At 41.2% G+C, this 14260-nt stretch overlaps 2 protein-coding genes across 3 annotated transcripts in view; both read right to left on the bottom strand.

The window, feature by feature from the left end:
* The window catches only part of LOC111980873 (signal transducer and activator of transcription 3), a 26631-nt gene extending 20409 nt beyond the window's left edge, over positions 1-6222 (bottom strand). For both annotated transcript variants that reach the window (XM_070449170.1, XM_024011918.2), the window contains exon 1: positions 6034-6222. The gene's annotated coding sequence lies outside the window, so the exon portion shown is untranslated. The remainder of the gene's footprint in view (positions 1-6033) is intronic.
* Positions 6223-10516: 4294 nt separating this feature from the next.
* Positions 10517-14260, bottom strand: part of LOC111980944 (caveolae-associated protein 1-like) — a 38162-nt gene continuing 34418 nt past the window's right edge. The window contains exon 2 of the mRNA XM_024012020.2: positions 10517-11880. Within this exon, the coding sequence (XP_023867788.1) occupies positions 11029-11880 (852 nt within the window). The 3' untranslated portion in view covers positions 10517-11028. The remainder of the gene's footprint in view (positions 11881-14260) is intronic.

The raw sequence follows: 14260 nt of genomic DNA, 5'->3' as shown, positions 1-14260 counted from the left end.
CGATTAATCGGCTTGATTACATTTTTTTTAAATAATAATATTTATATATATATATATATATATATTGGGGGTGTCTTGCTAATTGCCTATAATTTCCACCTTTTGTCTATTCCATTTGCACAACAGCATGTGAAAATTATTGTCAATCAGTGTTGCTTCCTAAGTGGACAGTTTGATTTCACAGAAGTGTGATTGACTTGGAGTTACATTGTGTTGTTTAAGTGTTCCCTTTATTGAGGGCAACAACCCAGCAGCAGGACCGCTACCTCCGCCTTTGTGCAAGGAGGAGCACTGCCAGAGCCCTGCAAAATGACCTCCAGCAGGCCACAAATGTGCATGTGTCAGCATATGGTCTCACAAGGGGTCTGAGGATCTCATCTCGGACCTAATGGCAGTCAGGCTACCTCTGGCGAGCACATGGAGTGCTGTGCGGCCCCACAAAGAAATGCCACCCCACACCATGACTGACCCACCGCCAAACCGGTCATGCTGGAGGATATTGCAGGCAGCAGAACGTTCTCCACGGCGTCTCCAGACTCTGTCACGTCTGTCACATGTGCTCATGTGCTCAGTGTGAACCTGCTTTTTTTTAAATTTAGTTTTATTTATTTAACGTTATTTGAACGGTGGCAAACTTCGGAGAACACGTTCTCATTTACAATTGCGACTGGCCAAGAGATACAAGCAAAGCAGTTCGAGCACATACAGACAACACATAGTACACATGGAGTTAAAAAACAACCATATGTCAATAATACAGTGAAAAGAAAATAAGTCATATACAATGGAGCAAGTGAGGTGAGATAAGGAGGTGAAGGCTAAACAACTATATGTATAAAAAATATAAAATATTAAAAGGCCACGGAGGCGAAGTGAGAAAACACAGCAAGTAAAATAAAAACTAAAAAAAACACTGGAAGTGGTTGCGTTTGCAGTGGAAGAAAGTGCAAGTAGAACAAGATAATAGTGGCGTTGCAACAGGAGCAAATAAATAAATTAATAAATAAATTACAGTAGGTAAAAGGGTAGTTGTTTGGGCAATTGTACGACTGGGTTATGTAAAGGTGCCAGTAATCTATGAAGCTTGCTCTGACAGCTGGTGCTTAAAGCTAGTGAGGGAGATAGGTGTTTCCCAGTTTCAGAGATTTTGTTAAGTTCGTTCCAGTCTCATTGGGCAACGGGGGGGAGGGGGGAGGGGAGGCGGCACGGGGGCGAGCGGAGGGAGAGAGGGGGGGGGTGGGAGGGGAGGGAGGGGGGGGGAGGGGGGGGAGAACTGGAGGCGTCAAAGGAACGATTGGTTTTGGGGGTGACTAGAGAGATATCACCGGCTGGAGCGCGCTAAGGTAGGTGCTGCTAGGTGGACAGCGGCCCTGAGATAGGGGGACTTTACCTAGCAAGGGTCTTTAGATGACCTGGAACATGGGTTTGGCGACGAGTATGAAGGAGGGCCAGCCAACGAGAGTGGTACAGGTCGCAGTGGGAGTATATGGGGCAATCTCTCCTTTTTGTATCGGCTTTTTTTGGTCCTCCAATAATCGGTATCGGTATTGAAAAATAAAATAGTTCGACCTCTAGAATACACCCCTGGTATGAGATCGTGCTACGTACAAAAACTAGACTCAAACCACAACGCAAAGCAGCTGAGCTGACTCATCATCATGTGTCAAAACTCAAACTGTCACCTTCCCATTCAATTACTTGTTGTTTTCTTTCAACTTCCTCTTACTGGAGTTTCTYAAGTCATACAAAGTGCATGGGCTTAAATGGATCCCATGTTAGTCAATCAACAGCTAAGCTTGTAATTTACAGTACCTCAAAACAGACAACTCTTTGGCAACAGGTGACAACCCAGTCAAAACCCATAAAATATAGGTGACAAGATAGATGAACTACTAAAAAGCAGAAACTTCCTTTGTTCAACCGGACCCTGCATCCATGGGTAGCTTTTTGCAATTTTGGGGGGGATTTCTCATGTCTTACTCATTGGTAGGAAGAAGTTTGGTGTTGGGTACTATATTTGACTATTATCTGAATCTTGTAAAAAAAAAAAAAATGAAAAAAAAGTCAATTTGGGTGCAAAAAAATTGCTTAAATTTTCAGAGATCAAATTATACTTTAACAAAATAATTTTTTTGAAATGCTAAATCGTATCTTTTACTAACTACAGAAATGCTTTCAGAACGATCCGAGATGGTGGGTCCTCTCTCTTTTTTACTCAGTCACACTCAGAGAATGAAAAGGACACCACTTGATTCATATCATATCSAAAGTGGGCATTACCAGTACCTATAAAGATTGCTGGCTTCGCTATAGTTCTACATACACAACTGAAAAGAGCAGAGCTTTTGTCTGTGCAGCACTTGTCCCATAATTCACATTACAGAGTGGGGTGGAATGCACAGGCAGACCACAGAGASCCACAGAAGCACAGAGCTCCACCAGGGTTAACAACACAGCTTTGTGAACAGTGGCACAACACCAGACAGACCTGGAGATCTATACAGCCTTGACCTACAGAAGCAAGTCAACATGAACTGACTTTCACTGAGCCTGTGTTGAGAGAACTGTAGGTCTCAAGAACAGGAAACAAACATTCTGTACTGCAGCAAGGCAGCACTCATTTAAAATCACCAGTATCTCTCTGCAGCCACTATGGGTAGGCTACACCATAAAAACATTTGTTGCATGTCTAAACACTGTCTAAAAGAGTGTGGTGTACTGTACACTGTACATTGTACAGTACGGGAGGTGGGATCAGCCTTTCAAGGAACCTAGTCTGCATTGTTCAGCTAAAGATAACAATTTTACTAGAAAGCGTCAGTCATGAGGGCCATGAAAGCAGCCACATCCTCTTGCCCTGTACATAACTAGGCCTGGGCCTAGTGCTTTCTATGTAACAGAAATAATAATGTTACTGTGGCTTTCTAAAAACCAGCGTTGTCATTGTACTATTGTTGTGCAGTGAACTGTTAAACCCCATATTTCTCTAACTCAGGCAGGGAGTAAGTATAACACATTTCTACACCTCACTACAATATCAACGTCTGACTCAATGCAGTAAGCAGTYGCTTTTCTTTTCAGTCACCACGGCGCAGTTTTTCCAGATCAAAATGATCCTGTGTTTTGCTCCCCCTTCCGTTGTGGTCCGTCCTCATTTTTGGATGTAGTTTTAAGAGACAATGGAAACAAATCTCTAACCACATCATATGCTACAACACAGATCATGTTATATGATGCCATAACATTTGGTTGAAATATTGTMTTTTTAAACAGGGAACACAACACAGGATAATTTTGTTCTGGATCAAATGTTTAGATAATCTGGGCCCAGGTAAAAAAKAAAAAAACACAGCAATTTAAACTATGATATTTAGACATAAAATATTCAGGAAACACCTTTCAGTTATCATAAAAGCACCGCAAAAGCTGAAACAAGAACATTGGACAATGGAAACATTATTTGAGGAAGAGATTCCAGGAMAATGTATTACTTTATTCCAGTAAGTGTATCCTGGTGCAGTGTCAGTAGAGCATGGGACAAGTAAGGATCAACATCAGCGACAACCTTGCAGTTTTATAGTCACTCGCAAATGCTATGTAAACAACTAATGATGACAAATAGGTGGATTGTATGCTATTTGGCACATGGGTTATCTTACATGTGCTGCTGCCCATCATCAAGAAAAAGGGGCCCGCAGGGGCCAGAGTGTGCAAAGCTGTCATCAAGGCAAAGGGTGACTACTTTGAAGAATCTCAAATATATTTTGATTTGTTTAACACTTTTGTGGTTACTACATGATTCGATGTGTGTTATTTCATCGTTTTGATGTCTTTACTATTATTGTAGAAAATAGTAAAAATAATGAAAAACCCTGGAATGAGTAGGTGTCCAAACTTTTGACTGGTACTGTAGGGCCAAAGGCCGAGACAATAGAAGACAGTGGCAGAATAAATTCAACCACACCTTTGTTTTATCACAAAACCGGATAGCTACCTCTGTCCAGTGAAGTCCACAAAGCATATTGCATGTAACAAACAGCTACATGACTTACAGCCTGTCTCTTATACACATCTAGATGTGTATAAGAGACAGATCATAAGGTGAATGCACCAATTTGTAAGTCGCTCTGGATAAGAGCGTCTGCTAAATGACTTAAATGTAAATGTAATGTAAATGTTTTGATGTCTTTACTATTATTGTAGAAAATAGTAAAAATAAAGAAAAACCCTGGAATGAGTAGGTGTCCAAACTTTTGACTGGTACTGTAGGCCCAAAAGCCGAGACAATAGAAGACACAGTGGCAGAATAAATTCAACCACACCTTTGTTTTATCACAAAACCGGATAGCTACCTCTGTCCAGTGAAGTCCACAAAGCATATTGCATGTAACAAACAGCTACATGACTTACAGCATGGTCAAGCAAGTTAATGTTTCTGACATTTTCAGACCACTAAACAACTATTGATTTAAAACCACAGAGTTACTGCAAATCACAAAGAAAACAGTAGCTTCCTCCACTATTCCAGCACCATTTCAACATCATCAGTGACAACTAAAATATACCAAAAACAATTTAGTCCAATCAACGTAAGCTAAATATGATGTGGCTGTCCATGGTTCTGATTTCTGTGTGTGTGWGAGAGCACGCCTTCGTGCAAGTMGATWKTTTTTTTTTGACTCACCCCACCCTTGAAGATAAACGCCAATGCCATCCTCCTCTCTTTCATGTTGACGAAACAGTCCATCACTGTCATACAGAACACGCTTTTATTTTAGGCTACCTGGCTAAAATGCTTGCTCCCTAGCCTAACTTCCATTCATGGGCAACGTTAGCTAGTTAACRTTAACCTTCTACATCTAGCTACATATTGAGTTTYCATCCTCTAAGGCCAGGGGCACARCAATGTATGAATTAATAGTTGGATCAGAATCAGCATAATCATCATTGGCCAGTGCTGAGAATGAAGTAAAACCACAAGTCCAAATCCCTATCTCCATCCATGGCTAATTTAGGCAAGGGTCAATTTTAGCTTGCTGACTAACCACAGGAGGACAACAACCCAACGATATGCAACAATTCAAGTTTTTCAGTCAATGACTTATGGGATTTGATAGGAGTGATTCCTAATCCAACGTGGCTTCCCATTACACTTGTTTTGGTGCGCCAGGCCCATTCACAGTTGAGCTCATCGCTGATTGGCTAATTGATTATACTTWTTTTGTCAAGCGAGGCCAGAMTGTTTTGATYGCTCTGATGCATTCTTCCTGTTAGATTCAATTCGCAAGAGGCTGAGCGTAGGACAATTATGAAACAGACGAAATACATGTTTTATTATTTTTCATTTTTGGGCTTCCCTTGGCATCCATTAATACACGCCACTGGTTGTGTGTGTTTGTAATCCCTCAAACTGTAGACTGGTTGTTGCAAACCTGGAGGCACGCATGGTTCACGTGATGACTTTCCCAAGCACCGTTTGATGGATCAAATGGCCGTGACATGCCCACATGAGAGTGGTCATCACAACCTGCACCACTGGATGTGGCTTTGACCGAAGTCAGCATCCCATCATGGTTGCACTTGCAACTTCAGAAAATGTGCAATATCATCTTTGAAGAAATGGCCAGCACATCATCACAATAATTAGGCATAAACGGTCRGCGTATGCTATCCTTTGAAAGCAAACGTAGAACCAACAACCGCTGCAGCGATTGKTAGGCCTAATCTATTTGCGAAACAGTGTGATTAAACTTTTGGCGACTTATGTAATAATAACATGGAGGACGTAGCTCCAGTTACTTTGTGTCGAGKGAGATTCACCGATTGGAGGACGTAGCTCCAGTTACTTTGTGTCTAGTGAGATTCACCGATTGGCAGTGTATCCTCAATCTGATAATACATTGATCCTGCTCGCCCACCACACACAACTACAATGTGTTGTGTAACACATTTTTAGAACTTTACTCTCATGGCCCAACCACAATATGATGTATAAAGAATAGAAAGCAAAGGGTTCTGCGACCGCCTACTCACCCCGCTGTCCACGAGAAAGTGTGTCAGAAAAATGATCCCGTCAAATCGTAGCCAGACACCAGCCTTAAACCACCAGAACGAAATGTCTTATTGTACAGGACAATCGAGAACTTTTAACCAAACTGTATTTCTAACAATCGGAACTACAGTACCGTTGGCCTACTTCAATGTCGCAATACTATACACACTGACAGCTAGTTGTCCAATTCCACCCGGAGTGCAGGCAAACTTCAAGAAAGCGTTGATTGACATACCTAGGATGCAACAGATGACGAGTACACAATTTCGTCCAATCTTTGTGTAGGATATTGCAAGAAGGCGGGATTAACGCTAAAGGGAGGTTGTGGGCGTAGTGTTTATTGCGCTCGACACGGAGGCTGTTCCGTGTATAACACACTCCCTCCGTTTGTAGGGAAAATTGCATGTACAAGCATGACCTTGCAGCGGGAGAAGAAATAACCCCAACAGAACAGCTGAACTGGAAGTCATCTGAATTACTGGCAGTCTCTACGTCATCAGAAGTGTAATAAGAAGAAATGTGAACAACGTTGATATTTCTGTTTTACCCAAATCAACATATATTCGCCATCGACAAATACTCTAACCAAGGCTTTGAAAACAGTTTTATTCTAGTATTTGAAATATAGCATATTAATTATTACACTGAGAAAAATTGGGTCTAGTCTTCTTCTTCATCATCATCTATGTAGGCGAAAGCGAAACACTTCAGCAATAATTAAATATTTGATCAACATGTTTACTTGGTTTCATGGGACCTAAGAATTACAGGKTTCTATGCTCCTAAACGTTCACATTTTTCTTGTGTGGCATTGCCCGTCAATTTGAGAGTGGTCATCTCTCAGGTAGCTAACCTTATAGGCCTAGGTCATTATAGTACATTGTGAGACTAATAGCATAATTTGAGTGTCCCTTTTCAGCAGGGAAATAACAAGAGTAGAAACATTACTGAGGTTATCATAATCGTAGCAGGTCAGGTCACATGCTGTGAAAACCAAATTAATATGACCGGTGTCCTGAGATTAGGACTAAACCTATACTAAAAAGCATGCTCGATGGAGTTAATCTCACTGTAGCTACAACTCTGGATCCTCTTCCACTCCCAGATTTTCCATTGTTTGTTGTAATCTACGGAGGCAAAGAAACACGGTTGACAATGTTTACTTTCATTACAAACTCACTCACACATTGAAGCAGCATGACTCAAATCTCTATCCCTAATGACCAATAGCTCAAGCACTCTTCTCTTTCATTTACGGTGTTTCGCATCATTAGTCAGTGTTTATTATGGAGTAACATCGGCCTATGGAGCAATGTCATTATTTACAATGTGTAGGTTTGAATGGTTTTCAAGGAAAAGTGAACATGTTGGTTTCTTCTTTATGATGCAAATTCATTCAAAGAAAATGAAACGGCCTCTGTTTACCCCGGGTGACTAATCTGTTTACCCCGGGTGACTAATCTGTTTACCCCGGGTGACTAATCTATAATACAGCTGTACTGGCTGCAATTCACATAGCATTGGGTTGAACTTTGACCCATTCAATCAGCACAGTGGTAAAGTCTGGTGTAAATCATATAGCTTTTATTGATATATAAGTGGTTAGACAAAAATAGTAATTTAATTCAACAGAAAAAGCAAGCTTCATTTTTTGATCTGTCATAACAATAGGGAGAGATCATCATCTCGGTTCAGGTGAAAATGGCAGTGCTACGTTCTCTATACTTGTAATCAGGATATGTACAGTATCCTGCAGGGTTGAGGTCAGTTGTCTTTCAATTCCAGACAATTCAGGAAGTACGCTGAAATTCAAATGATCTGAAATGCTTTTCATTTAGGAACATTTGGAATTGTAATTTGGTTTACTTTCTGAATTTACTGGAATTTAAAGGGAATTGGCCCCAACCTTGGTAACCTGCAGTAGTTTGTCTGATCATTTTACAAAGAACTGCATATTGACTGACAATGCTGTGAGAYTACACTACATGGCAAATAAATTAAACAGTTGAAAGATGAGCGGTCACTGCTTGTATCTCCATTCTCTCCCGAAGAAGGCAGGAAATGCTATTAATCTCCCYGGTTAATTGGGGGAGATGAGGGATGTTTAGAGATGGTGGTAAACTTAGCTCGTGTTTGACAAAAACTTAGTCAATCTYTAATGTATCTGTGTGTTCAGTATTGGCCTTGGCATTTATGTCATGAGAATCCATTTCAGCCTTGTAAAAACATTAAGTACACACAAAATATGAACTGCACAAAGAGGAATCTGTCTCTTATACACATCTAGATGTGTATAAGAGATAACACACACACACACACACACACACACACACACACACACACACACACACACACACACACACACACACACACACACACACACACACACATCCTCGCTCTGTGTTCCGTCTCACTCTCCTCAGAGAAAGCACTCTCCTTAATCAGATTCCTGCCTCATTGATTATCCTAATGGTGTTCCACAGAGACCTCCCCTCCCTACCACGGCCCCATCATCAAGGTCGGTCAGACACAGATGGCTATGGAGACATGTAGAAAAGCCTTCTGTAGCACTGTCTTCGAGCCAGGCCCTGTGTGCTTTCAGTCCTTCTGTGCATAGTCTCACTACTTTGTTTTCCAGAGGCATGTCTTGTAGGTAGAGAAAGAACACGAGACAACAGCTTTTAGCTTGTATTGCATTTACTGGTCTTACTTCACGTCAAACTCAAATAATCTATTCTAATCACCATCATCTCCCTATATCAGACCCTTGCCAGACCACACAGGCACAAAAAAGCTGACAAGTAATTMAAATAGACAGAGACTGAGGTCCAGGAACAGACAYATATTTTTTTGTTCACCTTCGTAACATTGCCATGTCATTCACAATCCCTTGTAATTTGCTGCCGGCACAAACAAAATTGGATAGCACTTACATTTCTGCATGTCACTATAGACTTTCATTTAACTGTCACCTGGCACATTGACATGTGCTGGAGGGGTTCCTACAAGATTCTCTCCTTTTTCTCCCCACAATTACAGCACCCAATGCAGTCCAGGTGAAGTGCTGGATATATCCTGGTTAGCTGTGGCCATGGTGATAGATTCAATAAGCAAGGCTCTGTCAATCTCAGACAGACTCCTCTTCCAGGAGAGAAGCCTCTGGAGGAACAGTAATGTGGCAGGTTAACACAGTTATGTGTGTGCTTATTACAGCATATATGTACAGTACATGTATGATTCTTGTAGCACTGTGAGCATACATGCATACATTTGTACAATGTGTGTCAGTACAATTAAAAATGTTTTTTATTTTTAATTTTTATGAACATTATCATGTAAAAACAGTGAAACAAGTTAACTTCTACAGAACGATGGCACTAGGAACCTTTGATTAAAAGACGGCTCAAAATGTCATTATCCTGTCATCAGTGACCAGCCCTAGTAACAACCAGGTCGTTTGGTGGTTACACTGGTAACTAAAAACTGAGAGAAAGATAACTCTTTTCCAGATATCACAATATAGTACAACTTAGAAACTTGATGAAACATTCTTTAAAAAAAGGAAGGTAAAACTATGCAACTAAATTCAGATCTCTTTCAAGTCGTCACTAATCCTTCACCCTTCTCGTTCTCCGTTTCAAAACAAAAAAATAGGATCTGTTGCGATCCTGTTTTTTACGTGAAAAAGTTTAGAAATAATTAAAGAGAAGGATTACTTTACACGCCTGGCATCCATCCACCCCATAACATCGTTTAAAGGTACACTAGTTTTTCCCTGATTGGCTCAAGATTGTGGCTGAAACGTTACACACGCACAAAAATAGTTCCATTTATGCCAATCAGTGAGTCTTTTCCTCTTCTTTTTAATATTGCATTTGCCGTGACCCTCCCTCTCAGTCCTCCAAAATGAAAACAATTAACCATTAGGGCCACACTGTTGATCAGAAATAAAAGCTTCATAGTGCTCCTTTAAGAAAAGTGAAAACTAGCTTAATCTTTATCCTTATCTTATCTATCTTGCCCTTTCAAAACCTTGACATGTTGACAGAGCTTGTATGCCCTCTCATACAGTAGAAATCTGGCTGCTCAAAATGGCTGTGAGCATTTGTTTAACCGATCTGTAAACTCTTCAGTCAAGGAAAAGACGGTCCCCTGTGTCTCTCCCCATGCACGTTGAAACCATCTTTGGTGTTTCCAGTGTGTGCTCTTACTCTTCATTTGTCAAAACTTAATTTCTCTGACCTGCACATCACATGACCACCGACCATCAAATCAGAAAATCTCAAGACACCCCAACACTGGGCACACACTGGTTGAATCAACGTTGTTTCCACATCATTTCAATGAAATGACGTTGAACCAACGTGGAATAGATGTTGAATTGACGTCTGTGCCCARGGGGGATATTTCCATACACACTGTTATGTACTGTATATCCTACGTTAGCAATTATTGGACATCAAATCACAATAGCAACTACTATTTATTCCATTAGCATTGTGGTTATTCTATTTCAAAACAAAAAAATTAACAAAATTATATCAACGAGCAATATCCCAGACTATACCAACCAGAGTCATTCACAAACTAAAAGACAAGAAAATATGTAAGGAAGAAACAAAAATGCCTGGGTTAAACGCTCTTTTTGTTTGTTTTTTGTCTAGAACAGCAAATACTAAATTGAAAGTAATTCCTGATGAGTAATACTTTTTTTCTCTCAAACAAGATGTATTTGGGCACATATGACTGTAAGTCGCTTTGGATAAAAGCGTCTGCTAAATGGCATATTATGTTATTATTATTTTTATTAAAAGATGAATAGATTGTGAACATTGTCCCGACAGTCCTTATCATGCATGCTGTGTCACTGTCATCAAAATGTAGTATGTTTCTCTCCTCTTCTTTACTCTCCTCCTCTGTCTCCTCATCCCTCTATCATATCATTCTTCCAATCCCGCTGGGCCCTGTAGACAGAGTTATTTGCTGGTTGTCTTCATGCTTGTCTTCACCACAGGGAGCTTATTCTCCAGCCTGATCAGATGCTCTGCCACCTGGTCCTCAGCCACCTCCAGGAAAGCTGCCATCTCTGGGGTGTCTACTCTCACCAGCTCCTCCTCCTCTTCATCCAACTCCAGGACAGCAGCCATCTCTGGAGTGTCTACTACTCTCACCAGCTCCTCCACCTCCACGTCTCCCTCTCCCGCCTGCAGGGCCTCATTCTCGGCCACCTCCACCATCTCTGTGCCCTCTGTGTGCAMCACTTCCACGTCTCCATCMCGGAACTTCTTCACGTGGAAGGTGAAGGGCGGCACRCGGTACACGGTCGTCTTGGAGCGGGCGTAGACGGTGTGGTCGGGGGTCAGAGACTTCTTCAACATCTCCTTGGAGCCCTTTARCTTCTCCTTCCGCTCCATGTTRGGGGTCATCTTGTTGCCCAGCTTGCCCATCTTCTTYTCCAGGCTATGCTTGGTCTTCTCYAGCTTGTCGTGRGTCTTCTGCCKGGTCTTCTCCAGGTTATCCCTGGTCTTCTGCTTGGTMTTTTCTAGGTTGTCCTTGGTCTTCTGCGCTCTCTTCTCCCTCTGCTCTTTGGAGAAGGCCTTCTTGATGTTGTCCACGCGCGCCTTGCTGGAGCGTTTTATCTTCTCCGCCCGGGACTCTTCGATGATCTCCTCGATCTCCACCTCTTCGTCTGAGTTGAAGCCAGTGAGAGCCGCCTCGCCCCCCTCCTCAGGGATCTGCTCCAGCCCCCCTTCCACAGAGCAGCCCTCAGCTACATTCTCTGCCACCTTGGATGACTTTAGAGAGGCTTTAGCGGCCTTATTCTCATCCTGTGAAGACACAAAGGAGAGAGTGGATGAGGTTAGACAACAGGAAGAGTCAACATACAAGATAAGTATGAACGTTTATGTTTACGGCTCCAGTTAGGGTCAATAAAACCACAGCAGATCCTGTTTTGCAGCCAGCTGATAGACTAGGACATTATTACATATTTCTTTATTCTGTTTTACCACTTATATTTGATTTGCTTTCAAGCATAAGTTTGCAAAGMGTATTAAATCTACCTCATTATATATCAGTACTTTGAGTGAGATAAGATGTTCCCATCCTAATGTGTTCATTCATAGGGAACAATGTGTTCACAGAATGGGATTTGTCCAATATATATATACACACATTTTCAAATTGACTGCATGATTATAGAGATTATATTGAAGTGTCACGTAAAAGCCTRAGGCAKAGAAAATGAATGAATATCAATTCATATGAATGTGGGCTCTGAGATGGAAATGAAATTTGACATTTATGTGTATGATAAATTATTCATCTTCATGGCTTGCCTCAGATATGTAACTTTACATTTAATCAGTCACATAAAGAAATATATGAAACATGACTGCTACTGGTGGCCAGCCCCATCTAGTGGTCATGCAATACAAACTGACCAAGACTCCAAAATCAACACAGACAATGAAATACTGTCCAGCTAATAGCACAGACTTTCCATATGTACACTAGAATGAATGACTACAATACTTTAAATAAWGTCTGCCTGAAACCTCTGTTTGTATATGAACCTGCAGACTGTGACTGATGTAACATTTAAGAGTGAGAGACTTTAGTCAGATTGAAAATCACACTTCGTCAGCAGTGGGTTGTGGGAAAATAAGTTTAATGGTTAAGTCAAGTTATGTGTTTCCCTACCGGTTGTGTGATAACCACATCAAAGGGTTAGGTTATGTAATATGCTTACTGAGATGAACTTTAAAGAGGTAGGACTACCAGTGACATTTGAAAGGTTGTAGGTATCCAACCTTACACTCACTAAGACTGAAAAGCCTATTAGAGAGAAAGAGAGACAGAGAGAGCGACAGAGCCTGGACTCGAACCAAAATCTCTAGTGACAGCAAAGCACTGCGATGCAGTGTCTTAGACCACTGCGCCACTCGTGAGCCCATGTTTGTTTGTGTGGTTCTTCCATTTCTCTTCTTCTGCCTAAAATAAAACGCTCATTCTCCACTGTTCTTTCCCTTTCTTCCCTGCTACTTGCAAATGTGTTGCGTAATCATCACTGCTTATTGATTCCTGTAGGCGATGGCTGGGGGGAGATAATCCGTCCGCTTAGCTGGGTTTGGGCCTGTTGACAGAGTTGGGCATATTTGAGGCATTGCGATGGAATGATCTGTATGTTTTATTCAACTAATCGGTCAGGAACTGCCGATGTATAAAACAATGCCATGGTAACCTGTCACAGTAATAAGGTTAAAGGTGGAGTTTTTGCATTATTGTGACACAGTGTGCAGGTTTGTAATGTTTAACATCTCATTAAAGGTGTACTCATTGTCCTTTCCTACCTCTCCACCCTGCTGTTACCTCATATTAAATCGTTCTTTATCATTTGTTCCTTCCTGTGTAGGTGTACTCCCAGAGCATCTAGCCCTCCTCCACCTCAATTAGAACCACTTTCCTTTCTTCCTTGTTATCGTCAAGGCAAACAATCCCTGAACTTTCTATTTGTTTCATCATAGTTCAAACAAGCAGCTCGGATCACAGCTCATGCAAAGCTAAAGGCTTTTTGTGATGACTTTCATTACTCTTGTACCGGGGGAGATGTGAGTGTTTTTTTGCAATGATGAAACATTTAAAAAGTATCTTGACTGGAGCAGCGTGCACTGTTAAACAGGATAATTGTGATGTTCAAGCCTGCAACATATGTTCTGAGACAAATCCTTTGTGATTTTGAATTCCATACTTTGGTTTATTCTGGCATACTGAACATCATACTCATCACTGCCAGGCAGATATTATGTTCATACGTTTCATATACTGTATCCACTCCTTACACTCACTAAGACTGAAAAGCCTATTAGAGAGAAAGAGAGACAGAGAGAGTTATGATTCATGAGATACACCAGGAGAACATTTACCACAGTTATCGCAATGTTATCAGCGAGGTAGGAGTGTGCAGTGGGTAGTTTACCAATAGCAGGAAGTGCTTTTGTGTCTAGTTGGCTCAGTATGCTAGTTCTAGTATGCTAGAGTCTTTATTTTGACACACATACAAACCTTTATGACATGCTCTTTCACAAGCTGTTGGTGATTACACTTATTTTGTGTACTGAACATTTACCAATTAGTTTGGCTGAGAAGACCCTGACACTAGTTTCTCTAGTATAACCAAAATAACTGCAAATGTTCTCAATTATCCAC

Source organism: Salvelinus sp. IW2-2015, linkage group LG20, assembly GCF_002910315.2.
Source record: "Salvelinus sp. IW2-2015 linkage group LG20, ASM291031v2, whole genome shotgun sequence".
NCBI lineage: Eukaryota > Metazoa > Chordata > Actinopteri > Salmoniformes > Salmonidae > Salvelinus > Salvelinus sp. IW2-2015.
This window is presented reverse-complemented; position numbering and strand designations above follow the sequence as displayed.